At 38.0% G+C, this 15,430-nt stretch overlaps 1 protein-coding gene across 2 annotated transcripts; it reads right to left on the bottom strand.

The window, feature by feature from the left end:
- Nucleotides 1-920: 920 nt before the first annotated feature.
- Nucleotides 921-15,221, bottom strand: LOC132823224 (interferon regulatory factor 1-like). 2 transcript variants are annotated; one of them, XM_060836850.1, is made up of 10 exons: nt 15,054-15,221; nt 13,240-13,338; nt 12,628-12,727; nt 11,388-11,564; nt 11,256-11,305; nt 11,025-11,160; nt 9,920-10,051; nt 6,780-6,826; nt 5,243-5,414; nt 921-1,993 (listed from the first exon to the last, which is right to left on the bottom strand). In XM_060836850.1, exons 2-10 carry the CDS (start codon nt 13,324-13,326, stop codon nt 1,893-1,895), a joined length of 1,002 nt encoding a protein of 333 aa, XP_060692833.1. In that variant the 5' UTR covers nt 13,327-13,338; nt 15,054-15,221; the 3' UTR covers nt 921-1,892. The 2 variants fall into 2 exon arrangements, with proteins under 2 accessions (XP_060692833.1, XP_060692832.1); XM_060836849.1 differs by having other exon boundaries at nt 13,240-13,341; nt 15,054-15,220.
- Between the last annotated feature and the right edge of the window lie 209 nt (nt 15,222-15,430).

Below are 15,430 nucleotides of genomic sequence, written 5' to 3'. Positions count from 1 at the left end.
TAGAAGAGCTTCTAATGCTCGTTAAAATAATATCTCAGATTACATAGGGGAGGCCTAAAGAAGGTTGTTAAAACCTAACCAGTCATTAGAAATATGATCACTGTTATTTCTTCACGCCAACTGTTCCCAAAGTAAAGATGCAGAGCTGGAGGAAACACTGAATTCAAACTGGTTACATGCCCTGAAGAATAAATAGCTCTGGCATACACAGGCTAATATTTTCATCAGCTTTGGCAGAGAGATCTGGCAAGTTGTTAAAAGAGGAAATGAGAAACACAACAGTTTCTATTTTTCTACATAATTAAAAACAAATCTTTTTTTTTAAAAATTGCATTCTTAAAGATAACACCTTGCTCTCCTGTGATTAGAAGGTTGTAAATTATGAAAAAAGAAACAGGTATTACTCATTTGTCCGTGAGCTGTTCACCAGAAATTCCTAATTTGGAGGCAAGCCTTGCATGATCCTTTTAGGTGATAAATAAATGCAGAATATTAAGTCCTATTATAAAACGTAATGGTTCACAATTATTTAACCAAAACATGGAACTGGAGATGATCAGCCCCTTGAGCCATTTCCATTATTCAATACAATCATGGCTGATCTGTGTCCTAACTCTATCCACATATCTTAGTTCCACCATTAGCATTGTCCCCATTAGCTAACATAAACCTAGATTTGAAATAATTAATTGAGCCATCATCTATCGCTTTTGCAGGAGATAGTCCAACATTATTACCAGATTTTCTATCAAGATGTTTCCTAAATTTCTTCCTCCATGACCTATCTGGTTTTAAGATTATGTCCCCTTTATTGTAGCTTGCTCTAACAACAGAAAAAGTTTCTATCAATTCCTTTCAAAATCCCAAAAACCTTAAGCCATATATGTTTCAAGGAATCAAAGTCTAATTTATGTCAACACTTACATGATCTGTCTTTTTTTATTATGTATCAAAAGTAAATTTTAAGTTTCAAATGCACAACAGCAATTATCTAGAAATATACAATTTCCAAAATATTCACAACTAGGAGTTTTTAACATTGTCAACAATACTATGTTATTTATAAACTTCAAGAAAAAATGTTTCTGAAGAAACAAAAAGTAAAGAAAAACACTCAAATTACATTTTGCTTCATCTGCACAGATCAATGACTACAGCAGAACTTCAAAAGCAAATCAATTCCAATGTTAGCTAAAGCTTTTTCAGCATTATAATATGTACATAATTTTTACATTGTGTCAATGGTTTTGATGGCAATTCATAGATACTAAGTAATGCTGTTCTCTATATTCAGTGTTTTTTGTGGATGATTTCCTCTCATGATATCAGAGAAGCAAGCATTTCCAAGATTAGAAGATGTTCATATTTTAATACATATGTACAGTTAAACAAAAAAAATGAGTAATATATTTCTTTTTAGCCATGTAAATGTCAAAATTGCAACAAGTCTAATACTTGCTGACAATATCTAATTTGTATCTGAAATACCTTTAGCTTGCTACTCTCACCTTCAATTTTTGTCTATGTGTGTTAAAAATGTCTTGTTGGTTAAGACAATTGATGAAGACAAAACTGAATGAATAATTAAAAATACTTGATTTCACATAGCAGCAAACACGTTAAATGACAGACATCACACAACAGCATTCTTGGCCTCACTGAAATTGGTTTCCTTGTGGTAGACGCTATTTGCATTCTTCAAGGATGACTCAAACATGGAGACTTTTAAAACGGTACCACAAGCATGTCTTCAAAATTCTGTTCACATGTCCTGCAGTGGTGATGGAATCTGACTGAAATGGCTGAGGTGATAACAGTCTCGTTGTTCAGAAAATGCACAAGAGTGAAAACGAAACTTATTTACAAGTACATATTGCTCTACAGTCTTAACTTCAAGTGCAACTGATGAGAGCTCCATTTGGCCAGTTTACTGATTCGATCCAGTTCAGAAGGTCCATTCCTCTGTCTGTAGGAAATTTCAATTCTAACCCACCTACAAAGAAGAATTAACAATATTACTTGTGATATCCAATTTCTTAGTATAAGACAAGACATTCACACCTAATTTCTATCTCTACTCTTACTGGCATTTTTCAATTCTCCTTTTCTTTCTGAGCTCTATGGTTGGCTCAAAGTAAGAGCAAACATTTTGTTTAACATTCAACATGTAGTAACATCTGAAGTTATATTCTAGTCACATCATATTTGGTGCAAATGGACATAGTGACAAGGAAAACGTCATTTTTTTCCCAGGCTGTCAACAACTAATAGATTTAAAAGATGGGGAGGCATTGACCTAGTGGTAATACTGCTGGACTGTTAATCGAGACCCAGGTAATGTTCTTGGGACCTGGGTTTGAATCCTGCCATGCTAGATGGTGGAATTTAAATTCAATGATGATCTGGAATTAAAGAGTCCAATGATAGCCATAAATACATTCCCGATGGTCTGGAAAACCCATGTGGTTCACAAATCCACTTCAGGGAAGGAAACTGCCTTTCTTACTCCAGACCCACAGCAATGTGGTTGACTCTTAACTGAACTCTGGGCAATTAGAGATAGTAATAAATGCTAGTCTAGCCAGCAATGCCCCCATTCTGTGAACTAATAAATAAAAGAAACATGGCTTTTGAATAATCTTTTATTGCTCTGGATTAAACATTTCATCTATAAACCACATTGAACTGCTTTTGATTTATTTGTTTATCAGTCAGATTGCATTTCACAAAAAAGGATATTCTTAAAAAACTGTAGGTGTAGTGAGAACAAGAGTTCGTGGGTGAATGGAATGGAACCCGAACATAGATATACAAGTATTCAACCACAGGCATTTTCTATACACAGCACAGAAACGATATTGCTTTTCATTGCAAGTAGATCTGCTGCTTTTTGAAGGAAGATTGCTACTCTATCAGTTAATTCAGTAATTCATAGATTGGGGATTTTGCTGGCTCAGTCAACATTTATGGCCAACTGAGGTTGCCCTAAACCACAGCAGTTGATTTGGGGTCCATACATTCACAATGTCTTTAGGGAGAGTTTCAAGATTTTTACCCAGCAGCACTGAAGGAACGGTGATATATTTCCAAGTAAGAATGGGAATCACTTGGAGGGGAACTTGCAGCTGATGGTGTTTCCACATATCTGCTGCCCTGGACCTTTCAGATTGTCATGCATTTAGAAGTAGCTGTCTAGGAGAATCGGTGAATTTCTGCAGTGCAACTTGGAGCTGGTACACACTGCTGCACTGAGTTTTAATAGTAGAGGAGTGAATGCTTGTGGATGTAGTGCCACTCAAACGAGCTACTTTCCCTTGAATGGAGCCAAGCTTCTTGGGTGTTGTTGGAGATGCACCAATCCAGGCAATTGAGGAGTATTCCATGACACTCCTGACCTGTGCCTTGTAGATGGTGGATAGACTTTGGAGAGTCAGGAGGTGAGTTACATGCTGAAGAATTTTTAGCCTTTGACCTGCTGTTGGGGCCACCATATTGATATGACTCATCTAGTTCAGTTTCTGGTCAATGGTAACCCCCAAGATATTGACAATGTGATTTTCAGATGTATGATGCCATTGGACGTCAAGGAGCGATGATGAGAATCTGTCTTGTTGGAGATGGCCATTGCCTGGCACTTGTGCCATGTGTACATTACTTGCCAATTGTCAGCCCAAGCCTCGATAAGGTCCAGGTCTTGTTACATTTGGACAGAGACTACTTAAGTATCTGAGCAGTCATGAATGGTGTTGAACATCATGCAGTCATCAGCAAATATCTGTACTTCTGGGTTTATGATAGTTGGAAGGTCATTAATGAAGCAGCTAAAGTTGGCTGGGCCACTGATGGGTTCCCATAGAGATGTCCTGGAGTTATGGTGACTGATCTCCAACAAGCATAATCACCTTACTTTGTGTTCTAACCACCAAACTACCATTCATTCTAGTTCTGCTACAGCCCCTTGATGCCACACTCACTGCTAGGCCATGAGATTGAAGATGTTTGAGCACAAAGCATGGTGGCAGTGTATGCCAGCATGATGGACGGATTCTCAATTTGAAGACAGGATTTTATAATCAAAAGGACTGTGCGGGTAGTCTGACCTACCAATTCTGTCTTGGAAATTGCATCTACTACAGGTGGATTGGTGAGGATGAGGTCAAGTATGTGTTTCCTTCTTGTTGGATCCCTCACCAGCCAGTCTAGCAGTTGTGTCCTTCCAGTATTGTGCAGATCAGCAATAACAGCACTGCAAGTCACTCATAGGGATGGACATTAAAGTCTCCCACTTAAAGTAGACTCTGCAACTTTGCAATCCTTAATGCTTCCTCCACGTGGCATTTATCAGCCAAGGATGGGCAGTACGTAGTAACCAGTAAGAGTTCTCCTAGCCCATGGTTGACCCTATTCCTTGACAGTTCGCAACGTCTGGTGTCAACATTGATGACTCTCAGTTCAATTCATTCCTGACTGTATACCACTGTGCTGCCACGTCTGGTGGGATCTGTCCTGCCACTAGGATAAGACAAATGCAGGGATAGCAATGGTGGTGTCTGGGACATGGTCTGTAAAGTATGATTCTATGAGTATGACCATGTCAGACTATTCCCTGAATAAAAAAGACGAAAGAGCTGTATCAACCACTAGCCAGGCTCCTGCCTCTCTTTTCTTTTATTCATGTTTGTAAGGTCAAATCATGTAATGAACTCATGGCAATTTAATCTCCATACTAAGTAACATCATCAGTGAGCCTCCAGATGAAGCACTGGTGGTATAGCCCACTTTCTATTTATGTGTTTAGGTTTCCTTGGAACCTTCCTAACGCAAGGAAACCTAAACACATAAATAGAAAGTAGGCCATACTACCAGTGCTTCATCCAAGGCTCACTGATGATGTTACTTAGTATGGAGATGAAACAACTGAAAATGAAGCTTGCAGCACAGCAGGCAACCCTATATCCAGAACCTCAACCTGAGCTACAAATCTTCTCAAAACTCGCTAACTTGGCAGGAAACATTGTAAAAAATGTTATAATCAGGAACAAATGTTAAATTTCCTATGGCATCCATATTCCTGTGATTTCTGGATTTCTGTCCCCAAACTTGCTCCTTTTTCTTCTTCCCCTTCCCAATTCAACGAAAATCCTGACGCCAATAACTTTGTTAGTAGTTACCTCAAACATTTCATACAACAAACCAACATGCTGAATAAGAATAGAAGTCAAAAAATGTAAAAAAATGATACCTGTTGAATCTGACCAACTGCCATCATGGAATGTCAAATGGGAGATTGTTTCTTGTTCATTTGTGTTAAGGTTATTCTCAAAGGGAGTTAATGGCATTGTTCCTATTACATTACTGAGGTATCCTTTCCCTTCAATGCTACTGTGCTCCCACTGACTGGGTTCTTGTGTGATCTACAAAAAAAAACAACATTCAAATAAAACATGATCAAGACTTTCATCACATTATTTTATCTTCAATCCTAATTCAGTATCACTTTTTATTCAAGCATGGGATTCGCTATGAACTCAACTGTAAAAATCTCTTCAGCTTTAGTTTTAAAGTTGCAGTCAGCTGCAATTCCCTATGGTTCACAGCGTCACACCTTTGAAGCAAACTGAGTCAGAAGGAATTTCTTAGAAAATTTAAAAGGCTTTGTGGCCACTTACACATGGTCAGAATCTGCAGCATGTTTACTTTAGAAATTAGTCAGCAATGGGAGGGATCACCTTTTTTACTTCAGCAGATTTATAGCACGATGTAAGTTGTTTTAACCCCAATATTTTGGTGCAGACATTATGTTTGATGCAGTGAGAATAATGTGCTGACCATCACTAAAATTAGTCAGGACTGCTGTCATTGACAGAACAGTATTAAGGCTACCTACTTCTACAACTTACAATGTGGGTGGTACAGGTGTATTCCTATCAAAGTATTATGGAAAGATGCCATCATTAAGAATGGACAATGTGAATTAATTTTAATTTTTATAATTGATCTTTACTAGAAGCATTTCTAAAGCAAATTTAACAAAAATCATTTCACTAATTGATGGTCATATTGTATTGAGCAGCATTATTTATTTATTGATTGATTTGTAATAAGTGTAGCTTTGATTTCTTTTGTCGAGAGGTATAGTGCCAGGTTTATTGTTTACCGCTGTTTTTGATGTTATGATGCTATATTTTCATGTTTCTGTATCTTTCTAATTTTGTAAAGAAAGATTTCTCAATAAAAATATTTTTAAAAACCATTTCATAAGCATTATTGAATCCCCAGAAGTAAAGTACCCGGATTGAAAATAATTCCTTGCCACAACAACTTCAAATGAATAGGTTTTACAACTGATCCATTCTTATATCAGGTAACAAAGTAAATAAGTGCCATCACTAACTAGCAGGACATTTTGCCAAAATGTTTTCTGGAAGCATGGTGGTGTGTTGTGACCAATCATGAAACACACAACTATCATAGATATTCAGGACTCTAGAATCAAGAACATTCACCACAAGCAGCAAACTGCTGGCAAATGTTTGCCCTCTCATCCCTCAGCCACAAGTATGGGTAATCCCAAAAAAAAGGCTGGAGGGAAAGAAAGTGGAAGTATCTGAGAAAACAAAGTGACTCACTCAGCATTGTTGGCTTCTCCAGACAAAAGGTGACTTTTACCTAATAATTTTGTTTTAAATTTAATGGCAACAAAACAGATTTAAAAATAAAATCATATGGAGCTTCCCATGTACATACATTATATAATTTTCTCAGTACACTCAACTTACTTCAGAAGCTTCATCCGATGTTAGAAAGCTGTCAGCTGCACTGGTTGCTATAAAGAACAAGAGAAAGCAAATTCAGTACAAATCAGTGGATTTGCCAGACACCTAAACCATACTGCAGTAGACAAAATTCTCCTCTTCTTCCCTGCCAAGTCAAGCAGATTCCTCACATACAAATGCCTCATCGTGTTCACCCCAACAGTGGTTTTTAAACCCACTTTTAAAGTTCAGATTGCACTAATTTTGAATGTTAACCTCTCTGTTACTGGATCAGTTCAAAGCAGAAAAACAAAGTCAAATCAAATGTGACAAAAACATTACTTGGTTTTGTGGAATTTAGTTCATTGTAGCTCTGAAACACTGACCTTGCATTAAAGGGCATCTTTAAATGTCACTCTTCCATAAGAGTATAGAGAATTTTCCAAACAGAAACTAATTTTGAAGTGTAAAATGTAGGTAAAGTAAATCCTTGCACCACCATTTATCTTCTCAAATTAATCAGAATGTCAAATAATTTCTAAATGGAGTAAATTATTATAAAATTGTGATTCTATAAGGAGTGATATAAAAAAAACTACACAGTGAGAGTAGTGAGTGAGGGATTATTTTTTAAGGTGACAGTGGGACTGCATTATTGGTGAGGTCTACGTACTACAGCACTGCTACTTGAGAATTTTCCATTAGAAAAGGCTTAGCTTTATTTATCAGATTCCTCATTTACCTATGCAAATATTACTGACAAATTTTGCATTTTGCAAAAATATATAAAAGCAAATCTGATATAGATATCTTATTAATTTTTCTCATCTACATCTTATAGTCATAAATAGTGTCTATTATCAACCTGAGCCTGTTGACAGAGATCTGCTGAGAATGCTGGGATCTATGAATGCCGATGCCAAAGTAAGCACAAGTTTAAAAGTGGATTTTAGATTGCACTTTGCATCATTTTGTTGCACAACTAACCTTCAATGTTTAGATAAATGGCTGTATTAATATATTGCTTTCTCTTTATATATCATTTAACATGTTTTTTTCTGTATTGCAAGTGTTAAGTTAGCTTGACTGAATCAGAAATACTCCCATCAATGAGTCAGAAGATTGTAAATTCAACCACCACACCAGATACTTGAGCAATTAATCCAAGCTATAGTACATTCCAGTATAATGTTGACAGGCTGCTGCACTGCCAAATGTCCCAGCTTTCCGGAAATCAAGGACTGGTCTGCTTTCTCAGTTAGATGCAAAGTATTGCCAGCACTATTTAAATAGAGTGAGGGAGGTGTCCTGATCAGTAGTCTTCCCCAACCAATAGGACTAAAACACATTCTCTGGTTATATAATTATGATTGTGGCATCTTGCATGCAGATTAGCTGTTTTATTACTCCACATTACTCCAGTAACTACATTGAAAAATACCTCAATGATTGTAAAGTATTTTAGTATGTTCCTGGGTGCGACACAAACCCTTTCTTTCTTACTTACATTCTGAGGACAGCAAACAAAAAAACCTATTTATTCGGAGAGTTGTATTTGTAGTAAGGAAATAATACAATGTTTCATAAAGTTTTGGGTCTCCAGACTATCTCCCCCTGGCCCGCTGAATTGCTGACATCAATCGCCTTATAGAAGATCCAATTGTCTGCTTACATTTTAGATCGCAGTGGCATGTAAAACCAGAAAGGAAGAAAAAATAAAAAGTTGTACTTTGTTTGATAGGGAGATACTCCATGATTAGAGGACAGCCACTTAAAGCACTTTTTAGAACCACAGAAAACTACAGAAATGTTACAGTACAGGTATAAGGCCAGTCAACCTAAAGTGTCTGTGCAGATGGAAAAACTAGCCTCCCATTCTAATTCTACTTTCCAGCACCTGACCCACAGCCTTGTAGCCCATCTTCCAAAGCAAAGATCCCTAACGACAGTACCACTGAGTAATCACTTGTGCAGTATGACATCAGGACATCATTTTGTACAAATAATATAGAACTTCAACAGATTCACATAAAATTTCAAGGAAGTTTGTTACGCAACACTGATAGTCCTGCCTACTAATCTAAATGGACAAATAAATCCGATTTTATGGTACAAAGCCTAGATGTTCACTGCCTTATAAGTGAATGTACTGGGATTCAGAAGCCCAATGCTGGAAAAATTTGGCAAATAACCTTACTAATTTGGCTCATTAACCTTCAGGTTGTAGTTAGCTGTGTGAATTTTAGATATTAGACACCGAAGGTCTGAGGAAGGCTTTACAATGCAACTTATGTGGCCACTGCAATTTCTTAAAGTGCAGACATCTGAAAGTCTCAATGGGGATGCTTTGCTACAATTGGTACAGCGACATGCTTGTCTTGGAGTAAGCAGAGCAAATCCACAGTAAGCAAGTGACATTACTGAGATGTGGAAGTTTCGTAACTAGGGAGGTGTAGGAAAGACCAGCGAGTTTGAGACCCCAAGTGAAATAGTGAGATGAAAGTTTGAGACTGGATACTATGAGGTAGCAATGGCTGCCGTAGAGTTCTGACCAGGTTAAAAGAGCTGCTGTCTCACCCTTACAGATAGTACCCTGCCTCCCTCAAAGCAACATACCCAACCCCTCCCCTCCCCCAGTCCTCACAATTCACTGAGGAGTTGTAATCATTTTCAAGCCTCAAATTGGAGTCACAGTCGGAAACGGATTGAGAAGCACTGGATGCTTGAAGAATGTTTCCCTCAGCGGTGCGTTAAAGTTTCAGAATGGTTGTAGTGCGTGCTCTTCACCATAAGGGATAAGAATGGGAGAAGTTTGGACACTTGGGATGTTATGGAGCTTTGGCATTCCCTAGGAGTGGGAAGCTGGAATGCTCAGTTGTTGAGCATTTTGCGTCACAGATTGATGAATGTTTTGATTGTTGGAGTGATGAGGAGATGCTGAAGGAAGGTTTAGTTGAGGTAGAAATATAGCCAAGATTGTATTGAATAGCAGTGAAAAGCTCAGAGACCAACTAGCTGACTCCTACTCTGTTTATGACGTTATGGAATCTGCAGAACAATACCAAAAAAAGCAGTTCATTGCCAAATGGCTCTTGTGTTTCATTCAAGATACAGAAATATTTGCAAACTCAGAAACTAACTACATTTGAGCATCTTGTACGAACCTGTAGGAGAGGGCATGGGAGAGATCTGAAATGGATACAGGTCACATGTGCTGACTACCTGATCTTCAGATTCTCCGACTATTTCATTGATAGGCCAATCAACAACAGGGCATGTTTCCGATGGAGAAAATTCTGTAACAACCAGGTGCAAACAAAATAAGCTCAATACAATGCAAGTGCTTAACATATTCAAAATCATGCTACCAGTTGACATTCATACTGCATGCACTTTGAGAAATGAAAAATTCATCAGACTACTTGACAAATCTTTGTTAATGTAACATTTTTTAAAGTATTTAGTTACAGTGTTATTTGAAGTGATGGGTGACAAATTTTCTAAAGAATTTTGTATCAATGTAAATGGAAATTCAATGCATTGTACAACAGTTGGCCACAAAATCCTGAGTGAGGAAAAAAAAATGAGTCCTGTTTTGCTCCCTTTACGATGTCTCCTGCAAGGCAGGTCACATTCAGGAAGATCAATTAAAAACAGGACAGTCATTTGATTCTTCTAATTACCATATATGGTGATCTGCCATTATTTACTTGCTATGTTTATACAGCAGTAATTGCTAGATTAGCTTACCTACAGTGTGGGAACAGGCCCTTCGGCCCAACAAGTCCACACCAACCCTCCGAAGAGCAACCCACCCAAACCCATTTCCCTCTGACCAACGCACCTAGCACTATGGGCAATTTAGCATGGCCAATTCACCTCTCCTGCACATCTTTTGGATTGTGGGAGGAAGCCGGAGCGTCTGGAGGAAACCCACGCAGACATGGGGAGAATGTGCAGACTCCACACAGTCTCCCAAGGCTGGAATTGAACCCAGGTCCCTAGCACCGTGAGGCAACAGTCCTAACCACTGAGCCACCACGCCGCCCCAAATTCAGCATTTCCTGATGAAGGGCTTATGCCCAAAACGTCGATTATCCTGCTCCTTGGATGCTGCCTAACCTGCTGTGTCTTTACAGCACTACACTCTCAACTTTGCATTGCAAAATATCAAACATTCTCTTAAAAGCTCGTTAGCTGTAATAGCCATACTAGATTCTGAGTGGTTTTGCAAAGGTGTCTAGACAAAGAGATTTTCAGCTCTCTCACCTCCTATATTCACAGTGCTGTCAACCACCATTTCCTGTGAAGTACTATGCTCTGGTGCAGTATATGTGGTGTGATCAACTGGTAGTTTAGGCGTAACAGGCTCTGTCACTTCTAACTTGACCTTTGACTTGAACTCCTGCAAAGATATAAGCAAATTATTTTTGTGATACAATACTGTGCTTGGCTGAAAATATTCAAATTGAAATTATACTGAGCAACCCACAGACATACCTTTTTTTTACTCTTGCTTTTAGAATCTTTGGATGACCTGGATTTCTTTTCTGTTTAAAAAAAAGGAGGAGCTGAGCACTTTATATTTCTATTCAAATAAAGAATGTAACAAAAACAAGGGGGTTACAGTACCTTTTTGCTTTGACCTGTCAACAGGTGGTAGCATTCTGTACACTCGAATAGCACTGGAGCCTTTATTAACACTCTTATCCTTCACTTCCTCTATATCAGGCAGTGAGTTCATGGCACATCGGAAATTGGCTTTCCATGTTTTAGGCTCTGGTGAATCTATTCCTTGTCTAAACCTTCCTACAAAGAAAATGGAAGAATAGGCATGCCGGTTAAACATCCAAATATGGGAATTTTACAAGGAGGTGCAAACAGGATCATCAATTGAAGGAAAACTGCTTAAAAACTTCCACCTGAAATTTTAACTTCTGAGAATCTTTAATCAATTTCTGGCTTTTGCCAAACAAAATATAGTGTGATTTTAATTTGAGGAAATGGAAAGTCTATGATGTACCTACAGAAAGTAGCAATAGGAAATACAAAACATTTGGAGATCTCACGATTATAACAGCACGTTATAGAACCTGTCTTAAAGGAGTTTCAAAGCTAAAACAAGACATTCAGGTGATTTGATGGGAAAGCAGGTTTTGCAAAAGAATCATTCAAAATCAGACTAAATAAAATATATTTAGATTCTTCCGTTTTAAGGCAAGCTTCGATCAATGCCAGGAATGATCATTTGTTTTATTTATGTTTTGTTATGGCCATGACTTTGTGACATTTATAAATGTTCTTTACAGAACTATGTGGATGTACCTAATAGAGAAGATGCAAAACTTGACCTAGTCTTGGGAAATAAGGCAGGACAGGTGACTGAGGGTGTCAGTGGGGGAGCACTTTGGGGCCAGCGACCATAATGCTATTTGTTTTAAATTGGTGATGGAAAAGGATAGACCAGATCTGAAAGGGGCAACTTTTTCACACAGAGGGTGGTACGTGTATGGAATGAGCTGCCAGAGGATGTGGTGGAGACTGGCACAATTGCAACATTTAAGAGGCATTTGGATGGGTATGAATAGGAAGGGTTTGAAGGGATATGAGCCGGGTGCTGGCAGGTGGGACTAGATTGGGTTGGGATATCTGGTTGGCGTGGACGGGTTGGACAGAAGGGTCTGTTTCCATGCTGTACATCTCTAAGACTCTTTGACTCTAACTGACTTACAGGGAAGGCAACATTGCCAAGTTAATTCTAATACAACACTTCAATGATTCACAAATTCTGTTAGATATATTTAATAAGCAATATTTATACACATCTAGCTTCACTCTGCACGATTGCAAAGACAAGAATCAAAGTATCTACCTGTATGTATAGCCCAGTTTCTGAAAAGGCTTGCATCTGTGTCCATGTTCCATCCATGTCTGGCAGCATGCTTCCACGGAATTTGGAACATCTTTCTTTCCTGCATTTTCAATGGAATAAGTAGGTTTAATCACTTAATAACAGTATCATATAAATTAAAGTCAACTATCTAATAATTGCAATGGTTCCACAGCCAAGTTATCCCAGTGCTCATGCAGTAAATGAATCCATGATTCAGCAGACTGGAAACTTCACATCAAACATGGTTTGCATAAATCACATAATGGAATGTGAAAATATTTTTAGTGTCTGTTCCTATATGCTATATGTCCCAGGTCTATAAAGTGCTTTGGTCACTCAAACTGTTTAAAGCATACACCTGGTTACATGTTACATTGGCAAAGGTTGGGGGAGCGGCTTTGACAGAAACAAACCATTTTTACCACTTTCCAAGCAATGAACTGCAAACAATGGTGTGTACACTTTGCTGTGTAGGAAGTGAAAATATCTCTACTTGCAAATACTCATTTTTGATTAAAATATTAAAATGGAAGATTTTTTTTCAGAGCTGTGCACCTGCAGATTGTATTGAGTTAAACTTTATGTACTTGCCTTGTTTATCCAAATTAACCCAGGAATTGCATTGGAATTTATCTGTAATTCCAGCCAGGGTCTCATACGCATTCTTGTCAAAGGCATATTTCGAGAGATCTGCTGTAGAAAAAAACAAAATCTTCATATCTGAAACATTACATACCAAGAAAATCCAAAGTATCGCTGGTCTATGCTGAGTTAATTGAGCATAAGTCATGACAATGGCATTGTACAACTGATGTGGAGGTGCCAGTGTTGGAGTGGGATGGACAAAGTTAAAAATCACACAATACCAGGTTATAGTCCACCAGGTTTACTTGGAAATACAAGCTTTCGGAGCTCAGCTCCTTCATCAGGTTGATAAAGGGGCAAGGCTCCGAAAGCTTATGCTTCTAAATAAACCTGTTGGGACTATAACCTGATGTTGTGTGATTTTTAACTTTGTACAACTGGTTAGTGTGTTTGGAAAGGAAATAATTAAAAATGATGTGGGCCCTTATGACGTAAGGATAGTGTCCTTTGATCCAGAAGATTCAAGTCCTACCGACTCTCGAGGCCTCTGAACGGACTGATTAAAATCGACATCAAATATCTATCAAGAAGTAGATAAATTAGTCACACTATTGCTATCTTTACACCTCCATTAAAATGTCCTGCTGCGTTGGATGCAAGCTTTCATTAACAAAAAGCCACCGTCACTAACCCAAAGTCTCATTATCATATGGTTCGGTACCAGGACCAGCAAAGCGCTGTCAAGTTTACATCTGTACAGAAAAGATAAGTTTTTTTAAGGTCTTTACTTTCCAAGTATTATTTAAGCCAAATTATACAAAAAAAATTAAGGCGCGTCTATATTCTCAGACTATTTGTAACTCTAATACTACTTGCATTGTTTTTTAAGCATTTATTGCCAATGGATTTCAACTTCAGGACTTGAAGGTTTAACATTGTGCAAGCAGTAAGGGTGTACGTGTTACTCCATCACATTCAGGCGAAGTCAGCCACTAGGCGGCCTATCAGGCGACAGGCTACGGAAAGGGCAGTGCTTCATGATCTGTGAAAATCGCATCCCGCAAAGTGATCCGATGAGTGATTAAAAAAAAACCTCCCGCTTCCTCGTACCGCATCTCGGCAGATAGACACTGAAAACAAGAACGGCCAGATCGTCAACCTGTGAAAATTATGAATTTGCTGGGGTCAATGTGAAAAAAAGTTCATCCGGTCTCAATTGTGTGAAGCTGCGTGCACTAAGCACAAAACACATTCGTACATGCTTTACCTGCATGAATCCCTCTTGCATTTTGCAAATCATCTGTTTTAGTCAAAAACAGCTCAAACGGAACCGCAATCCTATATTACACTGTAATTTAAATGTTTACTGTCAAGTGAATTTTTAATTATTAATAAATGTCATTTATAAATTGAACTATTGTGTGATCAAAAAGTTTGCAAGTACAGTGCTCGGTTTCTGAGCTCGCATTTCTTCACTACTTCCGTGTGCAGTGTACCGTGTATAAAAGGCAATACACTAATCATTGTTTGAAAGTTTGCCTTGTTTAAAACTACAATATTACTGTAATATAGTGACCTGAATATTTTAATTTTTAAAATATACAGTTGCATAGACTGCAGCCCAATTCAAACAAATTATCATTCCGAGATTTTTTTTCTATATTTACGGTTTAACAATTATTATTCCTTGGCTTCTCATTACATTGCAAAGAAAATATCTTTTAACCTTTCAAGTTGTTGCAAAGTTGTATCTAAAATACATCTGACGCAAAGGAATAACAATCGTTACATGAATGCACAACATACAGTTAAACAACTACCTGCGGGTAAAGCCGGTGTGAAAGCTCTGGAGAGCTCAGCTCTTGGTGATCCGTTCAACAAGATTTCTTCTGTTGATCTGTGGTTCTATAGGGCTTGATCGCTATATTAAAATCAAAACAGGACGCGGGAATTCCCAATAACACCCATGATAGATATGGCGGACCAATGAGAGCTCCTGGCAAGTGTCCTAAATTACTTAAGGGCGACACCATTGGTAAGGCTGTAGCACTCATCATTTCGGGGAAATCATGCTGTTTATATTGCTTTGCGCTGAATGGGGGAAGTACGCCACCACGCAGGGAAAGGATTGATAAACAAGAGCTGAAATATTGTAACAATTAGCAATATTACAGAAAAAAAGTATAATTTTGTGATA

The sequence above is a fragment of the Hemiscyllium ocellatum genome, chromosome 16, assembly GCF_020745735.1.
Source record: "Hemiscyllium ocellatum isolate sHemOce1 chromosome 16, sHemOce1.pat.X.cur, whole genome shotgun sequence".
Taxonomy (NCBI): Eukaryota; Metazoa; Chordata; class Chondrichthyes; order Orectolobiformes; family Hemiscylliidae; genus Hemiscyllium; species Hemiscyllium ocellatum.
Note: the sequence above shows the minus strand (reverse complement) of the source record. Positions and strands in the feature narration are given on the sequence as shown.

Coding starts and splice junctions, on each gene's coding strand:
- LOC132823224 (XM_060836850.1), bottom strand. CDS start 13,326: ATGCCTTTGACAAGAATGCGTATGAGACCCTGGCTGGAATTACAGATA. Junction 11,565..12,627: donor AAACTGGGCTATACATACAG/GTAGATACTTTG, acceptor TTTTCTTTGTAG/GAAGGTTTAGACAAGGAATA. Junction 10,052..11,024: donor CAGCACTGTGAATATAGGAG/GTGAGAGAGCTG, acceptor TGGTTGTTACAG/AATTTTCTCCATCGGAAACA.